This window comes from Miniopterus schreibersii, assembly GCF_964146895.1.
Source record: "Miniopterus schreibersii genome assembly, chromosome: 5".
NCBI classification, from domain to species: Eukaryota; Metazoa; Chordata; class Mammalia; order Chiroptera; family Miniopteridae; genus Miniopterus; species Miniopterus schreibersii.
The window spans coordinates 78,401,437-78,425,803 of NC_138106.1; the positions used below are offsets into that span (position 1 = coordinate 78,401,437).

Below are 24,367 nucleotides of genomic sequence, written 5' to 3' on the forward strand. Positions count from 1 at the left end.
AAGGAGTCTAAGTGTAAAAATGTAACAACAGAAACATTGCTAGAGATGTTTTGCTTGTTTCTCAGAACATGGCATATGTTTTCATTCTGCTTTGGAATTTCAATTGGCTCTAAATGGCCCTGGATCATACACAAAAATTGTTGAAAATAAAAATGATGGCTCACATATTTTTAAATTGTTAACCAATCTAAAAAATTCAAAACACTAAATAGAAGCTGACATCATCAGCCAATGTGGCAAGTTACAATTTGGAGATAGAGGTTATTTACAATAATAATACATGTGTGTGCCTTGAAGTTAGATTTCTTTACTCTAAAAATCAATAACTCTCTAATCTTCATTCAATGTTTTTGCAAAAGGATCTTGATTTTGTGATTGCTTACTTAAGTAAAAATCAATGTAGCAATTAATGTTCAAGCCAGTTGTAGCAAAATGTCCAGAGCCATCTCAGTCATCAGATTTAAAACTGTTTATCACTGTCTTAATTTTGACCTCAGAAATGAATCTAGAATAACTCTGTTTTATGTGCTCATCTCATCAACCAACATAAATTCTCAAAACAAAAATTTTCTGTTCCATTATATTAGACATAATTCTGAGTATCCACCTGTTTCATGAATCACATCATAAATCAATGAATAAATCTCATTCATCAATTTTGTTATCTACAAATATGTTTTGCTTTTTCCACAAAAATTTCTTCATTTAGAAATATTTTGGAGTCTGGCTTTTGTAAATACAATAACCTAAGATCTTCAATGGATTGCAGTAGAGATCTTGAGTGTTGTTTGGATTGTTTTGTAATAGTGTAGACGAAAACTTGATCTTTGGTCAGAACATCTGATTTTCCAAGTATACGTACCTAGACATTTTTGCTCATAGTAGACAATTTGAAATCTTAACAAAGATTAACAATTATTTATTTTAAATAAATACAGAAGAATGAAAGGTCAAAGTTCATGTCTACCTAAAGGAAGAACTTCTCAGCACAGTTACCCTCCTGGAACCTGACTCCCTTCCCTTGGTAGCAGTGAATCTCTGCAGCAGCAGCAGGTGCGGCCATTAACAACCCAAGGCCCCACAGCTAATGTCTGTCTGTTCTATTTATTTGCATGCCTGCCACAGTGCTAAATCAGGCAATATCACTAACATTAAAAAATATTGCCTTTCTATTAATTTTAAATGACCTTTTAATCTACATGTAAATGTGAACTCTAAGAAAGCACATCAAATTTCACCAGAAGAGAATCAGAGAGGTCACGGGCTGAAGCTCTTGTGTCTCAGAATCATAGTGTCAAGGAACAAGCTCCCCACAAACCTCAAAAATAAAGGGGGTCAGAAAAAAATTTAATTTAAGACATCAAACAACAGAGCTTAAATTCATGCTCAGAGGTTTAAAAAATATCTAAAACTTTCTAGTTGTAATTTGTGAAAAGCTCTTAGGGAAAAATCAGACTATGAAGGGCCTTAAATCTTTTCCAACCTTTGCTATGAGTGTAGGTGCTTTGTTTAAGATTCGCCATACATGTGTACAAATAAAAAATAATGTCACAATGTGGCCAGCTAACCAAAAACCCACCTCCTTTTCCACTGATAATATTAAAGATGCTATCTTTCCCCTCTAGTAAAATCAAATTATTAGTATCTATTAGAAGCAATCGTGTCTTCCTAAGACTAATTAAAATATGCAGATAACATGTCTATGCAATGTGAGTGTAATGTCATTTCTTTATAACAATGCATCACTATGTTTTTAATGATAGATTGTCTTGGACATTCTTTGGGAAAATAAATGGTATTAAATCAAGAATAATTAGAAACTATTAAAAATGTTATTTTATCCGGATCCAAGCTAAAAAGATAAGAATTCATTAAAATAATTTAACTAACGAATCAGAAAATTTCACACGTTAATGTGACTCTTGTAATAAAAAACATGCCCTGGTCAGGTAGCTCCATTGGTTAGGACATTGTCCCAATATGTCAAGGTTGCAGGTTCAGTCCCATCAGGGCACATATAAAAATCAACCAATAAGTGCATAAATAAGTTGACCAACAAATCTCTCTCTCTCTCTAAAAATCAATAAATAAAATTTTTTAAAAAGCCATCGTTTCCATGAGACAAATCTAATAATACCGCACCATCAGTAACTTCCAGTTGAGCTTTTGCTAAAATGCTTCCTGCCACGGTTAGGGCCTGGCAGATATAGTAACCCGCGTCTGATCGCTGAATGTTGGTAATCGTGAGGTCTCCGGTGGGTGACACAGAACATCTACTGTTGGGCTGCTGGGGTTGGTTTGGGAAAAGTAGATTCTGTGGAAACAAACACAATCTCATCAATATTTTTTTCCCCACTTGGAAGGAAAATTACATTAACAGCAGCTAATGCAGTTATGGAAATATGGTTGGAAAAGAAAGTACATAAGTTTAATAAAAAACATAGTGTTGAAATAATTTAATGGCACATAGTGAGTTTCACTGAGAAACTTTTCCAAATGATGGAAAAATAAGATGCTCTAAGAAGTCAGCATGCTCTGGTTGAAGGAACAATAATTTAAAAAATAAGTATCTTAACCATTTCATCTTTTCCTGACTTTCTGCTAATTACTTCATATCTTTGAAACACGGTTTGCTCATCTGTAAAATGGGCATAGTAATGCTTATCTGGCTCAACTCATCAGACAATGTGAGAATCTGGAAAGTAACATTAACTATGCATATATTTTATACACTGCACATTATTAAAAAACGCAAAATATACTTTCCACTGATCATTTTTAATACATGATGTTATTAACAGAAATTCTTTTATAAGTGTTCAGAAAAAGTGTGTGACTGAGACTGACACAGAGCCCAATCTGCATCTGTTGTAAGGTTTCTACAGGTCGTAACAGCCTCAAAACAAACTATGAAAAAATGCTGCAGACTAAACAAGATTAAGCAAATCAAAGAAGATAAAAAGATTAAGGTTGTTTCTGCAGTATGTATGTAATCTTAAAGACTTCATAAAAATGCTTTATTTTACAAAATTAAGTTTGCTATTTAGTTCATGTTAAATATAAGCAGCCTAATCACAATTTTTAAAATGATTTTATATGAGAGCAGGGATATTAACTCCCATGACCTATGCTGCTTTACTGTTACTCAATTAAGAAAAACATTTGGGCGTAATAAATTATATTGAGATGTATTTCCAAGATGGATTATAAATAAGGACATATCAATTTTTATGTTGTATTTATTTACAAAACAGAACACTACAACGCTCTGTGATCTGTTTCTCAATATAGTAATTTATTTTCCGGGTTTGTAATTAAACAGTTTCAATACGTTACAATCAGTAGGTAATAACATTCAATTAAAGGCCTAAGACACATTTTCACCTTAAAATGTTTTTTACCCGTGAAGTAATACCAATGGAAGGGGGTAAACAGGGTATTAACGCTTTTCAATTACGCTAAATGACTTGAATCCCGAGAATGATGTCCTGCTTTAATTAGAGGCTCTTGGCTTTATTGCAACGTGATGGATGTCCACTTTATTAGATTCGCGTGCGACACCATCAGCCCACTTTCCATAAACATCACCATGTTGTTAAACCCGTTCGGAAGGAAGCGATGTTTGCGAGCACGTCAGGAGTGTCATTTCAACGTCCTACTGCCCCCCTATAAAATTTGTATTACTATAGAAGGCGAGGCATTTTTATCATATGAAACATCATTTGCGAACAAGCTAATTCTCCTGTGGAATCCAAAGATATTACTGAAATAAACCATCCGAAAGGGAAGGGTCTAAATTTTAAAGCCACTTGAAAATGATACAATAACTCAAAGTGTGCACTTTCCTACAATTAGCCATTAGAATACTAATTTACATAGCACTAATACATCAGATGGGTTTAATTCTCTCCGGGATCTCTTCCTCTACACTGGAATATTAGTCCACCTTCTAAATGATTCCTTGACATGGAAAATGGCATATGATTGAGGTTAACCCATCATCTTTTATTCCCTGCTTGTATGACTTAGGCAAAAGAAAATGGATTGCAAGCAAAACCCAGGAATTTCTCGGAGCTCTTCTTGCTTTGAAGTGCTGGGTATCCTATTAGTGCTAATTGGCATTATCAGCACATATTGAGGAATATGGACCATTAAGTCCAGGCTCTTAAGTCTCTCTACTGATGGATAGTCATAGATCACTGCAAAAATTGGATACTGGAGATAGTAAAACCAATTTATTTTCCCTGATACCCCAATTCATGATTTGAAATTTTACAATTTGCTCCAGCACTTCTCTTTTGTTCGAATTCACAGCATCTCTCTCTCTTCCCCGCCCCCCACCCTCTGATGTGAGCAATACAGGTAAAGAAAAAAAACAGGCCAAGCATTATAATCAAATCAAATTATTTAACTGGAAAATTTTTTCCCAGAGATTAATATCTCTGGAATTACATAACACTGTAAAATAACAGAAAAATAAATGCTTTGAGATTATTTGATCACTATTTCTTTAAACACCATTAAAACACAATGTAGCATATTTAAATATCATGTTTATGTGGCCACGGGACCAAAACACATTTTATTTTTTTTAAATATGTTGTGGCCTGGCCTGGCATCGCTCAGTGGTTGAGCATCGACCTAGGATCCAGGCGATCAGGGTTTGATTCCCGGTCAGGGCACATGCCCGGGTGGCGGGCTGCAGCCGATCAATGATTCTCTAGTTGTTGATGTTTCTATCCCTCTCTCTCCCTCTCCCTTCCTCTCTCTGAAATCAATAAAGATATATTTAAAAAAAAATACCCAAAGACTATAATACATAGTCAAATGTGATTTAAAAAAAAAAAAATTTAAAAAAAAGTGTTTTTATTGATTTCAGGGAAAGGAAAGAAGGAGGCAGAGAGAAACATCGATGAGAGTCACTGATCGGCTGCCTCCTGCACCCCCCCTTGCTGGGGATCGAGCCCTAAACCCAGGCATGTGCCCTGACCGGGAATTGAACAGTGACCTCCTGGTTCACAGGTCGACACTCAGCCACTGAATCTTGTGGGCTGGGCCCAAAGCACCTTTTATGATATATCCTATATAAACCTGAAGCTATTTTAGGGCATGGGATTCACACATGTTATAGCTGTATCTGTGCAATAATAAGATATGTTATAACGGGATTTGACTCAATACGTGGATTTAAAATGTAAATTTGCAACAATCAAATTGCTTTACGTGATGTTAGTTATATCATTTGTAAATAAATATTTATATCATTATATTTACTATAGGCAGCTTGAGGGAGTAACTTTTATAGACCCCATAGCACCCATATGGGTGCGGGGAAAGAGTTCGTGGCAGGAGAAAGGATCTTGCAGTTACCAGGGCTCTCCAGGGGTCCCTAGCCCCAGCCTTCTCAGACACTGTGTGGGTCTGGGAGCAGAGGGGACCAGAGTGGTGCTGAGTCTCTCCTTGGTCCTGGACAGTACTGTCCAGGCAGAGGAAAACCTCAGGCCCTGAAAGCTTTCACCTGGGGGCAGAAGCATAAACTCGTTGCTTCAGCCAGGACTCAGGGGGAAGCAGGTGCATTCTGCATTTTCCCATTTCTACCTAGATGTTAGAAATAACATCCTGTTGACCTTTATAATGTTTAACAATGTGTAACACACTTTTCCATATAAACTAACTTTATTATGACATCTTCATAATTTATGTGAAGTAAAAGGTATTGGCCTCATATTTTAGATTAAGAAAATTAATTTCAGTAAAGATAAATAGTGCTACAAAGACTGTACAATCACGAGGGGGGAAATGGCTTTAGAATGCTTCCTTTTTCAGGGTGTGAGTGTATGTGTGTGTGTGTGTGTGTGTGTGTGTGTGCAAGTGTCTTAGAGCCAAGGTCATGTTGCTTTACACTCAGTTTAGAGTTTGCAATGTTTTCACCCAAAATCAATTTTTAAGTAAAGAATCAAGGAATTCTATGTGTAGATACAATTTTATAGTCACAAACTGATTTTTTTTTTTTTTAAAAAGGGTGGGAATTAAGGCCTGGAACAATTCTGATGTGGAGTAAAGCAGTGGTCAGCTCTCTCTTATCTTCCCATCACCCCACAAATCATGGGGGGTGACTGCATCAGGCACATTGAGGAAGGGAAGGAAGACAATTTGCCCGTCAGGGTCAAGTTGATAGAACTGCTAGCGTGGGGGGAACAGGAATATAGAGGAAACCACAGCAATTAAAAAAGACGGCTGAGGGACCTTCCTGATGTGTCTCTACCCAGACAATCATCCCTGTGTTCTGGCAACACCTTCTCTTAATAAAGAGATTCCTGGCAACATTTTTAGATTTCCTGAGACTTTTCAACATGGTTTCCCTCATTCCCCAGGAAATTCCTCCAGAACTTGGGAGCACCAGCAGGTTTCTTCCTGAGAACCATATGCCTCCTTGGAAATGGTTCTGGATCCTCTAGAAAAAATATCTCTAGGTCCCTCAGGAATGCACACAGAGAAGTTCTTAGACAAAGGACTGGATTTCTGACCTGGTTGAAGCTGGAAATTCCAAGCATAACCTCAGCACCTAGGGACTAAGTGTTGGTCGGAGTCTGAAACACGTCTTAAATGAGAAAAGCTATGCACCCGATTGGCTTTTAGCAGAGTCTGGGAAGCCCTCTGCCAAGAGAAGGCAAACCAGGGCACAGCAAAGACCAAACCAGTGTCGCTTGCTTTACGTACACAACGTGCTTTTGTCTGTCCAGAAGGGGTGGTGGAACAAAATATTTCTCATACATTTACATGGAAATGTGCTTAACTAAGTGATAAAGGAAAGTTATTTATACTATTTGCCTAAGAAAGGTGATAGAAATCGGCTTTCTGTTCATTGAATAATGGAAATATATATATTGACAGGATGTGCTAAGTGCTTTATGTTGTCTGATCATCCCAAGGTAACTCAGGGCAAGAAAACAAAATGACCTTTCTGTTCAGAAATTTTAAATAGTGACAGAGATTTTGGTTAGAATTAAAAGGTTGTTTAGTTACACTGCATTATATCTATGCTACATAAGACACAGAACTTTAGAAAATCAACACAGGAAAATAAAGAATATTATATTAGAACATCTAACTCCCACTTATTTTTAAATGAATTGGTTCCTTTTTTAGAAGTAAAGCAAATCCCACATTGATAACAAGAAAGGCAAGACAAACTGTGAGGATCGCCAAAGACAGGCGGTTCTGGAGAAGCAGTCAATGTTCACACTCACCTGGCTGCCTTCTTTCTGCCAAAAAACAGCTGGCTGTGGGTTTCCTTTAGTTTCACAGGGAAATGTCACTGTCCGACCTTGAGCGACAATCTGATCTCTTGGCCTAACCACAAACTGTGGAGGAGCTACAATTTAAAAGGAGAGAAAGGGTGTAAATATAAACCGTTGACAAAGAAAGGGATAACCAAAGTGGAAATCTGGTACTGGGTGGATTGCTCAGTGCCAGACAAAGGCTACAGGATTTTGACTTATTTTTAAGTATTTCTCAAAACAGAGGGAAGGGGAAAAGAGCACTCTATCATGTGAGAAAAGAAGTACACTTATTAGTAGACACATTGGAAATGTTGTACATTGTAAACTCGTAGGCCATAAGGTTGCATAGAAAAATAGATTTTTATGATAATCTAATGTTTTTTAAATTTTATTTTAGAGAGTGGAAGGGAGAGAGAGAGAGAGAAAGATAACATAGATTGGTTGCCTCCTGCACGTTCCCCGACTGGGGCTAGAACCTGAAACCTGGGTGTGTGCCCTGACTGGGAATCGAACCCACCACCTCTTGGTGTATAGGATGACCGTCCAACCAACTGAGCCACACTGGCCAGGGTGATATTCTAACGTTTTTAAGGAAAAATGTGGTTTCTCAATTTGGGTTTGTGTTTTGGATAGAGATAGAAAAGAAACACTGCATTACTCAAACATCTCCTTTCTGTGAAGTCAGTCTGTTGACAAACATTGTTTGCTTCTGTAATATTTGCAAGACCTGGTACTAGACACAGGGATACCAAAGGCATAAAATACCAGTTATATTCTCAAAGTGCTTATATTCCAGAGCTGAAGACTTGAGGTGTCGAAGACATTCAAAAATTGAAGAGATGAAGATGACATACAAAGATTAAAAAATTACAAATAGAGGTATGAAAGTGGTTGGTTCTACTTAATCCATTTCAGCTCACTTAGATAGTAAGCATCAGTCAGATAATTACTATGTTCCACTTCTAGGCACCAAGAATACACAGAGACAAAGCATTGGTCATGCAGCCATCAAGGAATTCATAGTCCCCTTTTTCCCCCACTGATCCCCTCCACCCTGCATCCATCCCACCCCAGGCCTTCCCCAGACCAGTGTCTGTGTCCATGGGTTATGCTTATAAACATATAAGTTCTTTGATTAATCTCTCCCCGCCCAACCCCCCTCCCACCTTCTCTCTGAGATCCCTCAGTCTGTTCCATGCTTCTATCTATAATATTTTCAACAATAAACATAAAGAAACTTAAAAAAATAAACTAAAAAATAAACTGATGAACAAAATAGATCTAGAGACATATAAGCATGGAAGAGACTGAGGGATCTCAGAGGGAAGGTGTGTGGGGTGGAGTGGGGGGGAGAGATTAATCAAAGAACTTATATGCTTAAATGCATAACCTATGGACAAAGGCATTTGTTTGAGGAATGCTTGTGGGTGGCATAGATGTGGGGTGGAAGGGATCAATGGGGGGGAAAAGGGAAGAAAAAAAAGGAACTCATAGTTTAATGTAAAATATAAAACAGAATAATGCTGTCAACAACAACAGCTAACCTAAATCACAAGTGGTCTAAAATTGTGTAAATTCTACGATGGAGGTGCTCTTGGAGCACAGCAGAGGAGCACTTCGATTACAGACACATGATGTGACAGGACTTCAGGAGGGAGGGCCCCTTTTGTTCTGGTAGCTGTGAGAAGCTTTACGCGGGGAGTAAACGTGATGGGGGTTTTGAGGAAAGGGTAGCATTTAGATAAGTGGAGAAATGAACATATTCCAAGCAAAGAGCTTAGTGAGTAAAGTACTAGAGGCAAAAATACATCTAACAGACAGTGTGTAATCTGGCAGGAATGGAGGGTCCCGAATCTGTGAACATTGCCGGCTACAAAAGACAGATCTGGGCCCAGTCTAAGAATGTCCTGAGAAGCCAAACTATCTTATGACTCTTTCCAAACTGAGAAGCAATAAATGCAAAACAAACTTTTGGAAGCTTTACTCCTCTAATGAGTGTAGGAGAGCTTGTGAGGGAGATGCGTTCGTAAATAAGGTAGGAAGACTAGCAGAATAGTGTGAGAGTAGGAGTCCTGGACACAAGTAACTTCAGTGGAAAAGAGAAGAAAAGAAAGGGTGGGGGTAAAAATCCCAACAAAGTTCAGATTTAAATTGGGGACTAATTGTAAAGTAGACAATAAAATTGGAAGTTTTCACAAGGACATCTTCCTCATACCAAACCCATTCCTATTGAAGAAAAAACAGCATGTTTATTCCATGGTTTTTCTAATCATCTGTTTCCACTTTAAGTCGTTGCTTATGCTCGAAAACTTAAGACCAAGAAAACAATTTAAAATCAATTCTAATTTTCAGAGCTCGGTGTACATGGCAACAATCCTGAAATTTGAACTCTAAAAAAGTCTAAGAATAACCGACATTCATTCAGCAAAGGCCTTTACCCAGAATTCTTCCGGGCCTTCAGGAGCACATGTGTGCAGGCCCAAGAACGGAGCAAACGTAGGGCAGCCTCAGACTCACAGCCACCACCCCTTCCTCGGAGAGCACTCGCAGCGCTTTTTCAGAAAAGTCACTGGGAATTGTGGTGTCTTATTTTTTGGTGTTCCATATACTGCCTCCTAATTCAACACATTCAACACACACCCAGGGACAGAGGGAGTAAATCTACTAGGTGAAATTTTCTCATAACTATAGATAACAGAAGACTTGGACGAAGAACTGGGATTTATGAGTCTATCTGAACAGCATGTGGTTTATGTTGCCTTGCATTTTCAGGAGATTACTTGCTTCTTACAATCTTCTTATTTCTACACAATTCCACTGAATCAGCAGATACATTGATTTTATTTTTTTTTCGTTCTATGTTTTCTAACAAGAACGTTAGCTTAAATCAATGTTACAAAACTTTTTTAGGAAGAACTCTTAAAACATTGCAGTGCCCATTTTTCAGTAGAAGTCTGAAACCACCAGATATTTATAACAAAAAAGACTTAATAAGCCTCTATCATCTGTAATATCAACAAAATTATATCTATTAAGAAAAAGTTAAGCCCTGGCTGGGTTGCTCAGTTGGTTGGAGCATGATCCCACACACCAATAGGTTTGGGGGGGGGGCAGGGAGTTGGTCCCGGGTTGAGGTGCTTACAGGTGGCAACCAATCAATGTCTGTCTGTCTCTCCCTCACTCCCTCTTCTTTCCTCTCTCTCTAAAATCAGTTAAAAAGAAACATATCCCCAGGTGAGAATAAAAAAAAAGTTAAAAGTTAATGTGTAGTTATTTACTTCTTAGTAATCTTATGGGAAATAACTTAAGTGACAATATGGGAAGCAAGAAGTACTGAGTAATTGAGCTTCTATCTCATTATAAAAAATAAAAAGTCAGTTTACTCAAAATCAGCTGACAGTCTTTGATAAAAGTCACATATTCAGCTAGCTTATTAGTTCATTTGTACTGCTTGGAACCAGAAACAATTTAAATTGTCTCACATAAGTAGTTAGTAAAATCCTAGAGCCCATAGGAGCTATAAAGTCTTTTTTCATTTAATTATTAAAATGTAATACACATGATTGAAATCATCAAATGAAACGGCAAATGAAAACAATGCAAACATGTTTTATTGTTTTAAGTATGTCATGCTTACTCTGCACTTGTCATAGTAAAATTACCATCCGTGCTTTAAGTATAAACGCAGTTTTCCTTAAATTTGATTGTTGATGTTTTCAAAAGCTTTATGATAGATGACTGATTTTTGCAAAATGCTTCTGGAATCCAGATCCTACCATTTTAACACAGCTGTTAAAACACAGCCCCCGAAATATGAACTGGAGAAAGACCACACCTATGCATCCACTGATTTTACAGGATATGAGTCATCCATCTATTCATTTAAAATGTATTAACCGACTCAATTATGAGACATTCTGTTTGACACAGAGGGTGAAAAACCAATTTCAAATATATATGTATATATTTGAAAATGGCAGAGACTTCTAAGTAAATAAATAAGTAAAAACAAATACAGTAGAGAATGATTTGTATAATAACAGAATAATGCAGAGGCCTTTGGGGAGGGAGGCACGGAAGAGCAGCAAACCGGACCAGGCGATGAAGGAAGGAGAGAACAGCTGAGAGATGGCTACGCTTGGCTTGTGCTTTGATGCAAGAGTGGTAGTTCATGAGATGAACAGAAGTAAGATTGTCTGGGATGAAGAGAAATACGCATGAGGCCAGTGGAGCTGGACGTGTCAGGGGAGTGTAAATAGCTTTTCAAAATAAAATCAGGCCTGCTAAAGTGATGGAGGTAGGACCAGATAATATGTTATAAGACCTTAAATTTTGCCCTGGAAAGAATGGAGATCTGTTCAAAGATGTTCACTCAGGAAACATAAAGTAAGATTTGTGTTTTAGAAAGAATGCTATTTAAAGGAGAAAAGGTTAGAGAAACCTTATCAAGGTGGGCAAAAAATTCAATTGAAAATTGCCATTCATAATAGCACCTAAAGGTGGGGTTTCATCAGAACTCTTAAGGGGCAAAGAAATTATGCAATACCATAATGTAATATTTACTACTAATGACATAATCTAAAAACATTAGGAATTATAGTTTCTTGAGTTTTTACCCAATAATAAATTTTAAAAACCTCCAATGAAATGCTGTTCGCATTTATGTTATTCATGCTGTAACATGTCCTTTCATGTGATGTTTATTTATATTGTACTTTTATTACAAGTTATTATAAATACCCTGTATTTCTAATGTGCCATATAGTTTCTTGTCACCAGAACTGAAGCCACACTAACCTCCCTGGAACTGGAATCACTTCACAGTTTTTTAAATTAAAAAAAAATTAAATATTAAAGCATTTAACAAAGCAAAAGATTTAAAGAGTATTCAATCTCTGAAAATGTCCATTCTTTCCTAATGCCATCTGAAATCGACCACCAAAACGAATCGCATCAATCACTTTTACTTCCGTAGACTCTCTGCCCAAGATCTATATTGCAATCTTCTGTGAAGGGATATCAGCAGAAGGAATTTAGTTTTGAGGTTTTGAAATGAAAAATGCATCCATAATTCTTCTGATAACACTTCCCAGTTCCAGTATTTCTGCCAGGTGGCAGTGAGAACGGTTTGAAAGGCAGTACTTGGCTGATGGCACCAGTGGGAGGGAGTAGGCAGAGAGGTGGCATTTTGTCAACACAGCTCAAGGGCACAACGTGCGCCGTACATGAAATGGAGTTTCAGCAATAACTCTCATTGAACATAAGAAAACACGATTAGGTCCTCATGCCGACAATTCAAAACACACATTTACCCCCAACGTGAATTACAGAGGTTGAGTTATAGCTCCGGGAGAATATGCTAGTTACAGAAATGGCAATTCTCTTACGCATTTCTAAGACAAATGACTACAAAATACATATTTATATCCTTTCTAAAACCCAAAAACAGTAGAAGAATCTTTTGTAACAACGATGTAATAGCCTACTTGATTAATCTGTTAAGTGATAAGATCTTATTGCTGCAGCTATAACAAGAAATGAGATGAAGGAAACAGAATGGCACAACTCAGTGTTCAATCGCCACGACTTAAGAACAATAGCTGTGTAAAAACATATGCTGTGTGATTTCCAGAGAAGGAGACCCAACTATGAAAAGGTCAATTAAGGTCACAGGCCTCATACGGTTTCTTTGAAATGGTTTTTGAGAATTTGAATACAATGCGCAGTAAATTAGATTTGATTCCTGCTAAATTATGCTTTGGTACTGCATTCAGCCCAAGCTGGCTTCAATCACAGTCACGCTACGGCTCTGTTATGCTAATGCCCGCTGGGGACAGGGAGTGGGCGATATGGAAATCAGTTGGCTGAACACGAGAAGAAAGCATAGGCCAAGTGTGAGGTGCGCATGGGAGATGAGGGGATGGAGGACCCTAAAGGTTAATCGCATCATGTTCAGAGTTGTTCTTTACGGGAAAATATGACTTTCTATGGCAGGCATGAACACGGAGCCAGTCACGCACAGTTGCCCACATTCACGTGTGACAGGGTGGTTAAGGGCACACTCAGTGGCTCTCTTTCTTTGGCTATAATTTTGTGCGTGAGCGAATGGCTTCGTATTCTGTAATAATAAACATTTTGAACTTTGTATCTTAAACTCAAGTAGAAAATAACGTCTTGTGCTATTTAACATTTTTGCTTGTTAAATTCTGATGCATTCTGTAAGCAAAATTCAAAAGTACACTCCTCCATATTTGCTTGTGTGAAAGATTTGCTGAGTCACAAACTGCTTAATACAATAACAATAATAACATTAATTGAGTGCTTATTAAGTGTGCTAAACCATCCCCAGGCATTATTTTATTTACTATTCAAAGAACCCCATGTCTTAACTGCTACATTTTAGTGTGAAGACCAGTTTTATAAAGGGTATAGAGTATTTTTAAAGATTAAAGCAATAGGTTGGAAGACAGGTTTGACTTCAGGTCGAACCTGATGCCATTGTTGGACCTCTTAAACAGTGAGCAGCTACATGAATTTCATTCACTTCAAACCATGAACTGGCTGAGAATCTATTGTGTCTGGTTCTGAAACGAAGGGTGAAAATTACAGGGTATGATTTTTAAAATAGTATGTTAAAATCATAACATTATGTTTTTTCTGAATAATTGCTTTCATTACTAAAGTAGCATAAAACCTATGATCTTGTTCCTTCTGAACTATCTTAAGTACAACCTTTGTTAAGTACACTTATTACCAGTAATTCTTGATTCAAAAGCCCACAGTCCTTTTTCTATTGCTTATCATTGCAGTGCTTGCGAATCACTCTCCTCAGTGTAGCATGTTGCCTTCCTTCGTCTGGCCCAAGATGTTCCCCTCCTGGCAGTCACTTGTCCCCAAACTAATGCCAGCGTTCCAGCAGGCCAGTGAACTCCAGTCACTCACACAGGGATTTGCTGGTCTTGCTGTTGACACATCTTGATAACCATTATCCCTTGATCTGCCTTGTCCACAATGATTAACCTGAACACATTTTAATCGTGTACCTCCTTGTGTTCCCACTTACAGGTATTGGCCCTCGCTCGCATTGCCTCTTTCTCTATTCCAACCCCGCCCCCCACCTCCCATTTCACTCCCCCAGTCCAAGCTGTAAGCATGTACTGGCTGAGGGGGCTGTCTACCACTCTGCATTGAAATGTGTCTTTATTTGGCCTGGAAAAGCCCCAAACAGTGAACATGAAATGAATGCCTTGGAATAGGAAATTAAAAAAAGAATTCTTGATCTGAAGTAAATCTTCAATGTTTTTTTCCATCTCATCATACTGGAAGGATCTGGCACATTCCCACCAGTGACAGTGACTCACTATCGTAATAATTTGGGTGGAGGGATGTCCAAGAAAATATGTTTGAAAAAAACCTTCTGATTCTGATATACCCATCTGTAGAGTTTTCCCCACCTCAAATTGAAAATTTATGTCGCAAAGACTGTAAGTGAGAAGTCATCATCCCAGAGTGATGAAAATCATATAGAAAAGTACATTGTGTAACAACCAAGTCTAGAAAGTCCTACAAAAAATTAGTTAAAAAGCATATCCCCCAGAAAAGGGATAGATAACAAGTCACTTCATTAAAATGCAATCTAGAGCCAGAGTGAGAGATGAATGTTTACTCAGATTATAATCAGAACAGGTTGGCTTCTAATTGATAAATGATTGTTTCTTCAACTTATTAAATTCTATTTAGTTTTTACTATTTAACACTCCACTTGATTTCAAAAGTATTTCTGTTAATAATATTGGAAATGCATAATGTCGTAAAACATTTGATTTGAACTTTATTAACAGGTAATTCACTTCAGAGGAAACTATGCATTTATAATGGAAAATATAATTTAGGAATATAGGATTTAAAGTGATTATTTTTATAAAGCCAGTTTAATCACATTTTATTCATTTGTCACTATTTTCAAGGAATATAAATGATCAAATTGCTAAATTTAAGCACCTTTCCAGTTAACCATTTTCTTACTGAGTTCATAGCAATAACTCTTCCAAATGGGTGATATGTTTCTTTCTCAGCCAGACCCTTATATTTAGCTAATTTTTTTTTTTAATTTTAAATTTTTTTAATATGTCTTTATTGATTTCAGAGGGAGGGAGAGGGGGAGAGAGAGAGAAATATCAATGATTAGTCATTGATTGGCTGCCTCCTGCACACCCCCCACTGGGCACTGAGCCCGAAACCCGGGCCTGTGCCCTGACCTGGAAGTGAACCTCGATCTCTTGGATCCTAGGTCAATGCTCAACTGCTGAGCCACACCGGCTAGGCTATTTAGCTAATATTAAAAACTTTTCGTTTCATAATAAAAACAATATCTGTATCTTTTGCTTTCTTTCAACAACTGCTTTTTCGATATTGAAATGAAAAAAGAAAAGTACTAAATGGTTTACTGCTTTCATAAATATGGAAAGTAAAGTAAGGGGTCAAAGACAGTAGAATGACTGCAGTGACTGAGTCCTTGGGCCCTTCATCTGTTTGGACTTCCCTACTCTTTACAATGACGTCTCACATACACAAACTGCACTCAATCCTTGTGTACGTAGAGATGTGTTGAAATTATGCATCTATTATTGTCATTTTAAAATCACTTTTAACGAAATTTATTGTTTGTGGGGAGACTAATTTTGAGGGTTCATATAATATCTAAACTGAAAGTACTCATGATTATTCAAAATCTGATGTCTAAAGTAGGCCATGAAGTATGAAGTTAGTCAAATGTATTACACAGTGTAACTATAAAACACTGCGTGTGTCCCTCTGCACTGACACGTATAGTAACTATGAAAGCAATTTCAAGGAGGGGGTCAAAAGTACTGAATTTCAGTGGTAAGTGTGACACACTCACAAAAAAAGTCTGCATGCATTTTGTGATAGCAGATAAAACCATTTTCTTTAATTTATAATCACACATAATATGCTCTTTTCTGAGAGCAAATATCAAAATGAAATGATTCTACTACTATTTAGAGTGGACAGAATGCCTTTGAAAATAGTAAACTCAAATGAGGTTCAAATATCTTGCATTTTTGGTCTCATAGGCAAGCATATAAAATCACTGTTAGAGTAAATAGCTGTACACACAGCCATTTTCTAGTTGGCCTTCACTTTCTTTTGAACAACACATTACTGGAGAACATCACGGTAATAAATTTGTGGTAGAAATAAATTCAGATATCGGTTGGCCCTTTAACTCATAATACTGGTCAATTATTTTATGCAAAAAATTACTGGTTTTGTCTTGTGTCAGGTTCCGACAGCACTTAGGTCTCTGTCTTCTGGAACTCACTGCCGACCGGAGGAAACTCACATAAAAACAATCAAGGATGACTCGACGGGGTGAACACGGTATGTGCTGGCAATCAGGATGTCCCCCCACCATTATAAGAGTAGCTTCACTCGGTCTCTCTCCAACTGCTGGGGAAGGCATTGAGAAAGAGAGAGAGAGCAAGACCCTGCCTTGATGAAAGGAAGGGTGGGTGAAAGGCTGTTCCTCACAGAGGGAATATATATGCATCAGGTTAGAGGTGAGTTTCCAGTGTACCATTACCCTCGCCTGGCTTCGCTGCCATTTTTGGCCGTCCAAGCCAGTGTGTTTCTGCAACTGAAAGTTTATGTTAGTGAAACCATGTATTTTCCCATGTAAATGGTCTTCACTGGCTTTAGCAAGTCAAATTTAACCATTAAAGGTTAAATTGCAATCATTGTGATAGTTGACTCATAAAGTAATTTGGATATATATAATTTAAAAATTTATTATATTTCAGATTACTAAATTAGATTTCACTTTAATTATAGGTAAACACAAGAAATCATGTAACCATAGGAAACCAGTTTAAGAGTCAACACACAAATTTCATAGAAATTTTGAATTATACAACATTTAGAAGTTCCTAACTTCTTAGAAAATCGGTCAAAATTTTAAACAGATTCTGAATTGTAAATCCCATTTTTCCATATTATCCTGTCTTTTACTAATAGTAGCTTTGCTTTTCTACTTACCTTCCTACCTAAAATATTCTAATAATAAAAGAAATATAATTTATAATTATATTTAATATAAATTATAAAAAAACAATGTAATAAAATAATAAATTTTTGTTTTCTTTAAGAACCATTAATTCTTAAGAAAAATAGTATTAGCTTAAAATCTAATAAATTATTAAATAAAGTGATATTTTTATTATTCTTTCAAAAAAAAATCTCATTTTTTTTACCAGCAGAAAAATAGTTCAAAGGGTGGTGAAAAAAATTATCTCTCGATCTTACATTGGGAAAACTTCTCACGTCGCGGTAGAAGGGGATGCAAGTGTGGAGGTGCGGAGGAAGAAACTATAGCTTAACAATGGCTCTTCAAGTAAATGGTGAGAGATGACATCCATTTCCACTCATTTAACCTGTCAACTTGCCAGAACTGTCATGTCAGCATCCAGCTAAACCACGAGGGCTGATCACGTCCCATTATCTCATATTTTTAGAAAAAGATTGCACGAAGATGCCAATCAGGAAAAAAAAGAAAAAAACTTGCAACTAAGAAACAAATGTACTGATGCTGAGGGCTGCTTAGTTAACGGAATTTTAATATGCAACTGCAATGTTTCTTAATAACATTAATTACACGCTTAGTAAGGCACCATCCTAACTCATTAGTGCCTTCTTTTTGTTGTATTTTATCTCTTACTAGCAGAATGGGGACTATGTGATTGGCCTGTTACCGTTAATGTTGCTTAATCTTTCTACAGCACTATTTAAAGCTGCTTGCATAAACATTTTCTAGGCAAGTATTACCTATGTATGCATATGTGTGTATCAATTAACTGCACCAACATTTGACGTGCCCCTACCACATGTAAGCGTTATGCTAGACCTAGAGGCAGCAGAAACATAAAAACAACAATGTACTTACTGACAAAGAGCTACTAGTTTTATAAGGCAGAAGAAAATAATATCCCCCAAAAATCTGAGAAGCAGTGCTTGCCGTGAGAGAGATTTAAAAAGGCATTAGGGTACATTTTAACTCAAATTTTAATTTAATTTTGTAGTTTATATTTTTTAATGTATCTAATTATGAATTATTCCCTTGAGTAACACTTAATATGTTTAAATAAGTAATGCAGTAATTCAAATGTCATGCATATAATACTCAGGTGTAATGCACATCATAACATATAGTTTACAGTATATATATCTGCACATATATACATAATGCATACAAATCATGGATACAGAGTATATATAATATGCATTTACATGTAATATACATACACAGATATACATACTGTAAAATTATACTATATATTGTGATAGCTCTGTCTATAAATACTCATAAAAGTAAAAATTTTGACTTTGTCAGAAGGTGTGACTAAAATCTTAATGCTATTTCTTTTTGGGAACAGGAAGTAAAATCTCATAATACTAATTTCATAACATTGTTTTGGGCCAGATAATTTACATTCTTCTATTATTTGATATTTATAGTAGTTTAATTTGTTTTTTTATCCCCACCCAAGGATATGTGTATTGATTTTAGAGAGAGAGGAAGGGGCAGAGAGAAAGAGACATCCATCTGAGAGAGAAATATCTATTGGTTGCCTCCCATAAGCACCCCAGCCAGGGATGGAACACACAACCTAGGTATGTGCTGAGACCAGGAATCTAATCTGCAACCCTTTGGTGCCATAGTACTTTAATTTTAACTACTAAGTTAAAATGCTTAATGTTTATTTGATTTGATTTGAATAGACTCCGAAAAATATGAGTATTTAAGTTTTGGGCTATTTAGATTAAGATAATGGAGTAAAGACTTATTGCTTGACTTTCTTCTATTGAATGCAATAAAATAAATGAATAAAATGGAAAACTACCATAGCCCCAAATCCTCAAACCCAGATTGTGAAGCACCCTTCCAAACATAGTCAGGTCTGGAGGAAAGTGAGGATGCATTGAAACCACCGGCTAGCTTCCATCCACAGTCCTCCAGCAATGCCAATTTTCCAGAAATTATCCGTCAGTGTGGGAGAGCCCATGCCAGGATCCTTTGATGGGACAGATCAGGAGTCAAGGGAGAGACTTGGTAGATCTGGGACATGACTTTACAGATAAAGAGTTGAAATGTAAGTCAGGGGAGAAGACACTAAAGGAAAAAAAAGACAAGCCTGCTTCAAGATGATATGGTGCCCCCTCCCCCGGAGAGAAAGAATCTGTACCTTCCAGTAATCACCCAAGGGGACACAGAAATACTCTGGAATAAATAGCTGTTCATAGTCTAAATGAAATTATATGCAACAGCACCTCTCGAAAACGAGAAACGAAGAACTCAGAAAGGGATGCAGGGACTGAAACACAAGGGAGGTGAACAATGCAAGGAGATGAACAAAAGACAAGCTAAAATTAAAGAAACAAACTCTACTGCAGAGACGTGGAGAAATGATAGTTGCCCTTTAAAAAGTTGGGGAGCTGCTAAAGAGGCATCAAGAGATCATAGGAGCCCTGGCTGGTTTGGCTCAGTGGTTGGAGCGTAGGCCTGAGGACTGAAGGGTCCTGGGTTCGACTCCGACCAAGGGCATGTACCTGGGTTGCAGGCTCCACCCCCGGCCCCAGTTGGCCCATGAGCAGGAGGCAACCACTCGATGTGTCTCTTTCACATCGATGTCTCTCTCCCTCTCCCTCTCTCTCTACCTTCCAATCCCTCTGAAAAACGATGGAAAAAATATCCTCAGGTAAGGATTTAAAAAAAGAAGAAATCATACAATATAAAATAAAGATGACTTTAAAATTATTATAGGAAACTTAGTAAATATGAAACTGAGACAAAGGAAAGCCAACTTAACTCATGTATTTGAAAAAAAGAAGAAATGTAGCAAAAATATTCAGAGATAAAAGGGAAGCAAACACTCTTAAAAAAGAGGAAGGTAAAGCATGAATCTGCAGAGTGAAGGGGCTTGTTGCGTCCAGGGTGACCAGGACCAAGGTCTAACCCAGCAAAGTTGTGGAAGAAGGAACTACACTGATATTTATATAGTAAAAGAGCACCCCAGCCAAGGATAAAAATATTCTTTAAGCCTCAGACTCACTATAATACCAGTCAATACCGAGACAATAAAACATCTTCACCAAAGTGTCAGGAAAAGAAAGTAGGGCTCAATAATTTCATAGCTATTCTTTAATTTCGAGGCAATGAACAGACCTTATGGAACACACCAGGCCCTTCCATGAGAATCAAGTCAGTGACTAAAACCGGCCAAGCCTGAGAAGTAACCAGGACTTTTTTTGTGCTTCAAAAATGAACATGAGCTTAAGGGATGGTGAATGTTCCACATTATGGAAACGCTGTTGGAATATACGAGACAAACCGGAGTGAGTTGTTTTTACCTGCTACTTAATCAAAACATATGGAGCAATGAAAAACGTGATGCTTAGAAATAATTAAATGGGACTCGGCATAAGCAGCTAATTAGCGCCAGATGCGGGAAACATTAAGCGCTTGTAGGAGGGAGATGATCACCTCAGGTCATGGGGTAACAGCTTGTCCAAAGAAGAAAGGCTGCAGGGAGTAAAAACACAGGTTTCCACCTAGCACTCAGGACGTCTTTTACAGAAAAGGGGACCACGACACGAAAGCGTTCATACATGAAGCCTACGTTTCCCCAATTTTTCAGATTTCAAGGTGGGGTGCAGAGTGGTGATGTGGAAAATATCAGCTGCATTACTCTTTAAGTAACGTCTGTTCTATAATTTGCCCTGATTGAAGTTTTTAATCACTCTCTTTCCATTGAACTTCTTGGTGGCCTCCATAAAACACTTCAGAGCATGTTATAACAAAACACTTCAACTCCCAACAGACGTTTCAAAAATGAATATGTATTTAATTTTTGTATTTAAGCAGTTAAAAGATTGGAAAAAATACGTTCTTATAGATTTTGGTTTAGAATAATGACTGCTTCATTAAAATAATAATAATAAAAGATGAGAATTTTTCCCAAAACATGTATTTGTCTCAGTACTTAAAAACTCTCGTGTGGACAATTATATTCCTGTACCCAAAGGAAACATACTTTTGAGTCACTAAATTAGGAAATACTTGCAAGTTTCTCTAAAGTTGCGTGCTGTCCGTTTGTTTGGGGTATTTGAAACAAGCGAAGCTTTTAGTTTCCACACTGGAGGCAATCGGCTCCTAGCATATGGAACGTAAGATGCAAACCGGAGCAGGGCTCCGCTTCACAAACGAGGCAGCTGCCGGATTTGCCGGTTCTTTTCCAAATCCCTCATCATGTTTTGAATTGCTACTGGAAAAAATGTGTTGCCCATCTCCAAAATAGATGTTCTTTTTTATTTTTAAGCTTGGGGAAGACTTCCAATTGAAAATAAGACAGATGGGTACAGGAAGCAAGATATTTGTCCCTATTTAGATCACTTTCTTCTGTCAGTTACCTCATCAGAGGCGTTTGTCAAATACACAAATGAGCGTTGCAGCATCGCAGTTAGCGATGTCCTGGGATGTCCCCTTGCTTCTCACATGAAGGGTGCCTCTGGAACAGTAAGGAGCCAAAGCCACAGGAAGGGCTGGTGGATTTTTAGCTCCCTAAATGGCGTTTGTCTAGGTTTTGTGGTAACCAGTGCATAAGGATTTTGGATGAAAGGGCTCTTTTTGAGATGTTGATGACACCAAAGATGGGTAAGTGAAATCTGGAGAATACTTTCCCCCACTGGCAAGCGTGTGATTGCCTGCTTTCAGTAGAATTTTCCACACTGAGGATCCTCTACCTCAAGACTTATTCTTACACCAGCAAAAGCACAGCCAGAGGTGTTGACTACATTTGTAAATTTTACAGGGTTGCCAATTCTTTCTTCTTTTTTTCTTTTTAATTCTCACCCAAGGATATTTTTTCCGTTGTTTTTCAGAGAGAGTGGGGGGGGGAGAGAGAGAGAGAGAGAGAGAGAGAGAGAGGGAGAGATCCATTGGTTGATTGGTTGCCTGGGGCCAGGGATCGAGCCTGCAACCCAGGCATGTGCCCTTGGCTGGAATCTAACACGAGGCCCTCAGCCCGCAGGCGAGCGCAGAGTTGCCCATTCTTGAACTCAAATGCAGCTCACGTGGACAAAACTCCCGATTTGAGGGTTTATAATGCTTTCTAAATGGACTTTCCACACAGACTACCAAGTTGCATCTGGCGTGTAACGTAGTCACCAGTTTCTGAATCTATTAGTATTCCGGAATCTGCATATATTTCTAATTTTCATTTGAAAACTTTAGATAGGAACTACCCACTGAATTTTCTCTGTATTTGTCTACTTGGTACCTATATCTCCAGCTAGATATTCTCCCCTTTCTGTGGTTTTTACCTTATAGAAGACCCTGAAAGCTACTGGTAAGAGGCTCAAAGTTGAAAAACTTACATAAGTCCACTAACAAATATGAATATCAATGTAGTTTTCTATTATTTTTATATTGAATTAGCTTTTACTTGATCTGTATCTTCGGACCTTTCAATAAAAGTTGGCACTTGCAGAGTTCCTGAATTAAAACTGATGTAACAGATGATGCAAAGAAAAAGCAGGCTAATGTCCTCATTATCGGTTTCTTCTCTGGTGACCCAATAAAAGCAGATCCATCACTCAGTTTTCAAAATTAATAGTAGTTGTCAAGTTTAAAGTATAGTTCTTCATATTTCTGAACATTGTCATAAGTCATTCGAGATAGATTTATGAAATGACAGACTTTCCCAGAATAAAGTACAATGTGTCAAGAAGCTATTCTTTAGTTCCAGTCCAATGGGAATCTAAGAAATCATTTGAAACAAGAATAAAAAACAGAAGTAACTTTTGAAGTGCCTTGTAGGTGACAAATGCATCTCAATACTCTGTGTGCCTAACAGTTTCTGATCAATGTGTTTTGTATTTATGAGTTTTAAATGTATTAGAAATTAACAAATTGTTTTATTTTGGGGGGAACTTGAGAAATAATATAAACCAAGCGGTCAGGGTTCTATAAATGAAATGTGATTTTTTCATGTTAATTTGCAATGATTATTTTACTCTTTCTCATTCACTTCTTAATTTTAGATCCCATCCCATAATATAAAAAGTTACTACATTAATAGGAATTCTTGTAAATACAAAAAAATGAGGCTTAAAAATTATAACATATTCCTCTATTTTCTAACATCAACGGTAAAAAGCATGACCAATTTAATAGTTGTGTTTCAAAAAAGTCTGCAAGTTATGTTCAATTAACAGTATTTCAAAAATAGTAAACTATGAAAAAATATTTGTTAGGAACTAGGAATATGTTGACCAACGTTGGCATAAAAACATAGGCAAAGTATCTGAGAGTCAGGGGTATTAAATAACTGACAAAGCAAGTACTGCTCAGAAACACCAGAGCCAAAATTGAGATTGGGAAACCAAAGTTTTATTTTACTGTATTTTCTATCCATGTTAGTATATACTATATAAGAATAAAGTTTGTTAATGTTTCAACCAACAGGAAAGAAGTTCATGAGTTTGGATCAATATGCATCAAACAATGTCAAGTCAGCATATTAAGAAAGATTTTGTAATTAGATGGACCATTTATAAAGCTATATTAAATTGAATAAATTATTGAGGTATATCTTGGTGTATAAAAGAAGCAATGTACTAGATTCATTCATTCATTCAACCATCCATCTGTTTATGCATCTATCTATTCATTTACTTATAATACAATTACCAAGATTTCTTTTACCTAAACACATTTATAGGTAAGTTAATATAAACTTTAAAAGATGCAAAAAGGTTATTAAATCAATAAATTTAAAAATAATTTATCTTTCAAATATTTACAAAAAATAACTACTTACATTACTGCAAGCAAAAGCTGTTAAATTCAATTTTGCAAAGCCAAATGAAGGGTGAAATACATCAAAACCACAAACTTTTCATGCCAAAGAACACAGCTCATCTCTCCCTTTTTTTCTTAGTTTAAGGAACCATTTAGAATAACTTGAAGCATCCTGCTAAATTTATTTAAACAGGCATGCAGATAATAA

The 24,367-nt window shown here is 36.9% G+C and overlaps 1 protein-coding gene across 12 annotated transcripts in view; it reads right to left on the reverse strand.

The window, feature by feature from the left end:
• ROBO2 (roundabout guidance receptor 2) overlaps positions 1 to 24,367 on the reverse strand; it is a 556,155-nt gene that overhangs the window by 94,355 nt on the left and 437,433 nt on the right. For all 12 annotated transcript variants that reach the window (XM_081138222.1, XM_081138229.1, XM_081138230.1 and 9 more), the window contains 2 exons: positions 7,251 to 7,375; positions 2,143 to 2,314 (listed from right to left, as the gene is read on the reverse strand). In XM_081138222.1, the coding sequence (XP_080994348.1) occupies positions 2,143 to 2,314; positions 7,251 to 7,375 (297 nt within the window). The remainder of the gene's footprint in view (positions 1 to 2,142; positions 2,315 to 7,250; positions 7,376 to 24,367) is intronic.